Below are 6,617 nucleotides of genomic sequence, written 5' to 3'. Positions count from 1 at the left end.
TAAACCCTATTGCCTAATAACTATTAATAAAAATGACCTTAAAGTGAATTCACCGCGTACTTACTAATACCGCGAGTTTATATATTAATATTAGTATTAATTAATTTGTAAGTATTTATTTTATATTCTTACTGATTTTAGACTTACTATAGCTACTATAGCATCTAAAACGCTAATTATTAGCACTTGCTTATTTTAATTGTTATAATACCTATGTCCTACTAGCGCTACGAAATTTCCTATATAAACTTAATCGTTGTTAGGCTGTCGACGCAAATAATGATTGTCAGGGAACTCCATGTATACAGACCATTGAGGACTTGCCGTTACTAATCCATGTTTTCACTGACGCTGGAGGTCCTTCGTTCCCAGGAGAGAGCTGATCTAGCCACACAGCGGCCGTGTCTTTTACAAGGTGCGTTGGCAGAACCTTTGCAAGGAAGTAGAGCACTGTGCCAGCATGGAATATCATCGAGGGCTCATTAGGGGAGGCACTCGGGAAGATTCTCGCAATGGCAAGGATCCGCGCACTAAAGCAGGCTGCCTCTCTAGCCATCTCGGCATTTTGTTTTGCCCAAAGGCTGAGGGTGTTAAAAACGGTGCCAGCTTGGAGATCGTCTCGAAGGAGCGGATACAGCCAATTCATCAAGCCACCCGCCCCATAGAGGTGACAGACATAGGTGACTTGGAGCGTATGCATAGCTGGCGCCAGCTCTGCTGTCGTAAGATACGTAGCTAGATTTTGAGGACACCTTGCCAGCTTGTCGGCCGCCCTGACAAGATCCGCGGTAGTGTTAGTGTTCTCTGGGCCATGAGGAAGAAGACCCACGATCGGCGAAGATCTCATCTCCTTGAGTGTCCATATCATCCGGCACAGTGTGGTGGCGACTAAGGATCGGTGACGCTCATCCTGAATTTTCTCGTTTGGCTTCTGAGTTTGATCAAAGAAAGTTCGCAAAAGAGACTCGAGCCTCGGAGACATCGGCTCGGGCACTGTTGACGGCAACATAGCGGCCCAACAGTGGGCAGACTCGGCATTCCAATAGTTGGCTCCACAAGGGAGAGCAAGGTGAATTTCTCCAATGCTAAGAAACGGTCGATTGTTGTGTAGGTAGGAGACTGATGCATCGTATTCCTGTCATTGAACAATGTTAGATCCAGTGAGCACGTAACCAGTAGGAAACAAGAGGGTCTACATAGACGGCCCATCCCAGTCGACGAAGCTTTTCATAACGGATCCAGTCTTTCCACCGCTCCTCGACATTCTGCGATGTTCGTGATATTGTGTTTGCCTCTGGCTTGAACCGGAAGAGACCCATGCACTTTGCGTGATGCACAAGATTGTTTCGAAAAGATTCACTCAGTTCAAACAACCGCTTGTTGCCGCAGTAGTACCCGTGTAAACCTTGGAGAAGCTGCGCGGTCAGATAAGCCTCTGTCCGCACATATCTACGATCATACTCTGCCTTCGACGGAATCAGCGCTCGGGGTACTAGGCCACGCACGTTACAAGTGAGTACGTACGAGAAATAAGAGTAGCCTCCGGTTAAGTTCCGAGAGTGCGTTCGAAAAGGCCGCTGCTTCCGAGAGTGGAGTGTAAAGTGCACCGACACTTGCAATGGCTAGAGTTATAGTAAGATCTTTGGCGGGGTCAAAAGTTGGTTGGTGGATGAAAGGGAACATCTAATACCAGCCACGACTGATTAGCCCCACCCATCCTTCAATCGACAGATATAATTACTGTACTTACCTGATGGAAGTGAGCAAAATACATGTCGATACAGTACTCCAGCTTTTCTTTATCTGGAAAATGGTCCAAATTGCTGGGTAGCCAAGGACTCCGGCGGGCTGGAAGTCTGAGGTGGTCTGCCAATGCCTCAATAATCGATGGGTGTAGTGACCAGTTGGGAAAAAAGCGAGGATACAGGTTAGGGTTTTCGTCCTCGTCGCAGCCTAAGTTGGGTAGATCTACAATACGCTGGGACTTCTCAGAATGCCACTCCATCGGCCACGGATCGTCAGCACCACAGCTGTCTTGAGGCCGAGGACACGGAAGATCCAAATCATCGGCACTTTGAACAGAAGGTGTGTTGTAAATATCCATGATATTGCAGTTGGCGCTGAGGCCTGAGCGTGGATTATGAGCCCCGCTAGCTTCTGCCAATGGGACGGGAGGTGAATTATGAACTCCTTCACTAAACAGAGCTCCAAAATCGGTCGACTCGTGTTCCGAAAGATGATCAAAGAGCCAGTCGAGGTTCGAATTGAAATCTGAGGCATCCAGGGCATCCAGGCTGTTGCGGAGGAAATAGGACGAGGCTTGTGGCTCGAATGCTTGAGCGGGAACCGTGTCATTCACGGTCAAGTCTGTTGATGTTTCGTTAATGACGCTGTTTGTCAATGGGGTAATTTGGCCGTTGATCTGCAGCGGCCGAGGACAAATATTATCAACCAACACCTGGGTTGTATTGGTGCTCCCTGTAGCGTAAGCATTCGATGCCGTTGTCATTGATCGCATATTATCGTGTCCCATTATGTCCGAATCATAACTGCAGGGGACTTGGCGCCGCCGGCATGATGCGCAAGAGGGCAGTTCTCCGGTGCAGCGGACTTTGGATCTGGCAAGGAGTCACTCAGTCAATCTCCCAAAATACATCTACTGGGTGTCCTGTCCATTCACAAAAACCTACGTGCAACATCTTATGCATGCTGTTCTTTTGCGTGGTTTCGGGTGCCGATTTTCATCGTGGACGCGCAGATGCCGCACCAGACTATCACTATCATAGGCGTAAGTGAGCAAACAGCCTTTTTTAACAGTTGTGCAAATAGATATCACAAACCGTCGATCAAAAGCTCTTTGACAAGTCTTACATACATGGCGAGCCTGGCCTCTTAATCTTGTCTGGGAGTGAGTCGATGATGCGGGCATAGTGTTCGGTCAACAAACTCAGCTGAGGTGAAGGGAATTTCTTATTTAAAATCAACAGCAACGAATATTATAAAGTCTTTTAAGTACGGAACGGAGGTGGAGGTGGTGTTTGCCAGGGTTTTTGCGGGGTTCGCCCTGGGGTTTGCGGGGTAGTCGTATTACACTAGGTAAGCAAGCCCTCTCTATAAGGTTAGTAGTTTACAGCGCTTCTGCTTATTACCTTCAGATTAACGTCTTGTCCAAGTGTAGGCTTTATATATAATTATTATTTAGGCATGTAGTTTACATAACTATATCTTAAGGATCTGATAGAATGGTTTCTTATTTATAAAGGCCTCTAACTATAAAGAACATATAAGCAATAAAGCTGGAATAAGGCAGCTTATATCAGTCTGCAAGTATCTACTAGCTTTGTATGTAGGGATAATAGAAGGATGAATCTTATTATTAACCATGTTTTCTTAATGTCATCTCTACCCACATTTCTCTCGGTACCTGGACGATTGTTGAATAATATTCGAGAGGTTTATCTGAGTGGAAAGATTTCATCTATAGTAATTAGTTAGCCTCTATACATACCCGGACTGTTGTACTTTCTTTTTATTTAAAGAAAAGAGGGCAAAGAGCTTCTTACATTGTAGTTGAGTAGCAACTCCGGGAGCATTTTCTTCATCTCGATCCAGGCTATATGCTGGCCAATACACATCCTCTTACCATAGCCAAAGCCTGGAAATGCTCGTTCCATCTTACTCCTCTGTGCCGCATCAGCCTCGAGCCAACGCTCCGGTCGGAATCGAGTGGGTTCTGGGCCCCAGACATCCTCCTTACGGGCCATACCCCGGGTATTGATAGAAACAGCGGTACCGCCGGGAAGGTAAATGCCACCGATGTGTGCACCACCAGCCGGCACTTCCCGCTCCATAGGTGCGACGTTGACAGAATTCAGACGCATAGATTCCTTCAATGCCGCCTCTAGGTAGGGCAACTTGGCGACTGATTGGAAGGTGGGAGGAGACTCTAATTGAGCATCTTCCAGCTCTTTCTTCAACGTAGCCATGACTGCCGGGTTCTCCAAGAGAGATCGGAACGTGTCAAGCAGAGTTGATGCGACAGTCTCGGCGCCGGCATGAATAGTCGACATGACCAAACCAACCACTGTTTCCCGGTCAAAGACGTTTGGATCCTCCTGACTGGCACGCATATAGCTTTCCAGGAGGTCTGAGTGTGATCCCACTCCGCCCATAGCATCTCTCTCCTGGACCACGTTGAAAGCTCGCTCTGTCAATAAACTAGGCGTTGTACGACCTTTGATGAACGGGTTCTTGAAAAACAACTTTTCAAGGTTTGGCACAGCGTACCACTGAACCCAATGTTCAAACCGCTGCTTGACCCCCTGGATTGTGTCATGGACCTTGTCTTCGGTGAAGTTGCCGTCACTGAAAGCGACTCGGACCATGGTGTCGAAGGCAAATAGTTCCATCCATCGAACCAGATTAACCTTTGGAGTTTGCTCTGAGATCAGCTTATTGACCATTCGAATACTTTCGTCCACATGAGACTCGTATTTCGTCATGGCGCGGGGCGTAAATGCAGAATTTATGTGTCGCTTGATAGCATGTACTCGGCTCTCATCTCGGGTCGTTGTGAAAGACTCGAGTATCTTTCCGTTTACCATTGTCGTTGCTGGATCGTAAGACTTTGCCTACACAAACCCGAAATTGGTAAGCTAAAGGACTGCCTAATTGAGATTTTCATTTTTGATGGACTCTGCTTACCTTGTTAAACACATTGTTAGTTCCGTAGATGATGGGGATGACGGCAGGGTCACTGAAGAGAACATTCCTTGGTCCCCACCTAACAACATCACCATAGTCTTGGTGCAGCTTCAGCTCTATGTCTGCCCAGCTTTCTCCCTTCCAGATCTTTCGCATGAGCCAAAATTCGGTTAGCTGAGCCCAGAACGGACCGGGCACATGTTTAAGTCGTAGGTAGTTTTTGACAGCGACGATGACCGGGATAAATATAAAGAAGAGGATAATACTGGTAGTTAACCAGTTAGGCAGAGGCCCATATTGGGTAGCAAGATCTAAAGATAACATATTGCCGATAAGATAATATCAATTTATAACATTTGCTAGACAATGTCTTTCTTCAAATCCAGATAACTTAAATCATAACCCGTAAGTTCTTTAAATATTATAGTTTGAAGTTAACTTCTCCACATAGAGGTTGACAGCGGTGAGTGTAACAGAAAACTATCTGCTCCGTATCATCGTCTGAGCATGCATCTCGCCGCGTCCACAATCCTCCACCACACTCCGCCGAAGCCCGTGCTGTTCCTGGTCCCGTTTCGGGGTGCTGTGGTGGCACCACACATGAATTCCGAGCCCACCGGGAAACAGCGAGCTATCGGCAATACTGCCTGTATCTGCAGCCTGCGCTCTCCGAACGCTTACACAAGGGCGACAGTACCTGTATACCAAGTAGGCGAGAACTAAGATCCTGTACCAGGATTGCTACTATACGCCTCGTATATCCCGACATGGCCCAATCCATGCAAACCAGTCCATGGCAGCATCAAGGTGCTCTTGCATAGACATAAAGTCGTCTGCTGGCAGATCCAGACCTCTTTATCTGATTGAAATCTGTTCTATGCAGTGACTGTAATATATCTTTGTTAGCGGTCGCAGTTTTGACCTCGACGAGCTAGTGCTTTAAACATATGCAAAAGATATGCTCACCCATCAGTATCCTCGAGGAAGCCTATGCGTCTATACTTGCCGACAAAAGCCTCGTGTATCAATTCATAACCAATACCTCGATGTGTACTAACTGCAACAGGGGGTTCTTGGTCGAGTGTCTTCAAGATAGTCCAGCCTCCATCTCGTGCCTTGTTTAGAACCGACTCCACGTCAGGGACTTTAAATCCCAGGTGGCCAAACCCGATATTGGCGTGATGGTTGTTGTTCTCAGTCACACTCTGGGTATTTCCAGAGGTTATATACACGAGCTCAAGGAGCCCAGAACGGCTTGGGTTCGAGAGAAGGTCGGCAGGAACCTGGTCTCCGTCCTCCGCGTAGCCCAAGTAGTATACAGTGGATAGACCAGCGTTGATGGTGAAGATCCGCGAAATTCAAAGCAGGTCTTAGTAAAAGGCAAGCGATTTCTTGGGGTCTGAAATTCGTAGCATAGAGTGAGTAAGTTTGTAGCCAGCAGGGTTAGCAGTGAGGCGCTCTGCTGTAGTGCAGGCGCCCGGAGGGGGCACGTCTATTGTTATAATATACTGTAGAGTAATTAAGCCATTAGTGAGAAAGGTTAATGTAAAAGTAGAATAAGATATTTTACAGTCAAAATGCGGAGAGATAGACCTTTCTCTTAGTTATACTAAATACAGGTTAAGGCAGTCTATGAGACATGACTTATATAGCTAGGTAAAGCGAGTTAATTATATCAGCATACTTAAAACAATTAATGCTCTCAACCCTGTGAATCTTTATAGTTAACTTAAGTGCTCTTATGCCCTAATCTTTATAATATATATAGATCAGTATAAACAGATTAAAATAGGCTAAAATATAAGCTAAAGTAGCTTTATTAAAGCTTATTTATATATAGCGCTTATATTAAAATATTAAAGTTATAGATAGATTTTTAATTAAAATAAGTATTAAAGTTATAATAATTATTT

At 45.9% G+C, this 6,617-nt stretch overlaps 2 protein-coding genes across 2 annotated transcripts; both read right to left on the bottom strand.

The window, feature by feature from the left end:
• Nucleotides 1–286: 286 nt before the first annotated feature.
• Nucleotides 287–2,518, bottom strand: FTJAE_14235 (uncharacterized protein; the record flags this gene model as incomplete). Its single annotated transcript, XM_037347446.1, has 3 exons — nt 287–1,135; nt 1,197–1,415; nt 1,751–2,518. 3 exons carry the CDS (start codon nt 2,516–2,518, stop codon nt 287–289), a joined length of 1,836 nt encoding a protein of 611 aa, XP_037198760.1.
• Nucleotides 2,519–3,533: 1,015 nt separating this feature from the next.
• FTJAE_14234 (uncharacterized protein) lies at nt 3,534–5,028 on the bottom strand (the record flags this gene model as incomplete). The annotated part of the gene is made up of 2 exons (XM_037347445.1): nt 3,534–4,631; nt 4,705–5,028. 2 exons carry the CDS (start codon nt 5,026–5,028, stop codon nt 3,534–3,536), a joined length of 1,422 nt encoding a protein of 473 aa, XP_037198759.1.
• Nucleotides 5,029–6,617: the final 1,589 nt, after the last annotated feature.

This window comes from Fusarium tjaetaba (assembly GCF_013396195.1).
Source record: "Fusarium tjaetaba strain NRRL 66243 chromosome Unknown NRRL66243_c0000634, whole genome shotgun sequence".
In the NCBI taxonomy this organism is placed as follows: domain Eukaryota; kingdom Fungi; phylum Ascomycota; class Sordariomycetes; order Hypocreales; family Nectriaceae; genus Fusarium; species Fusarium tjaetaba.
Note: the sequence above shows the minus strand (reverse complement) of the source record. Positions and strands in the feature narration are given on the sequence as shown.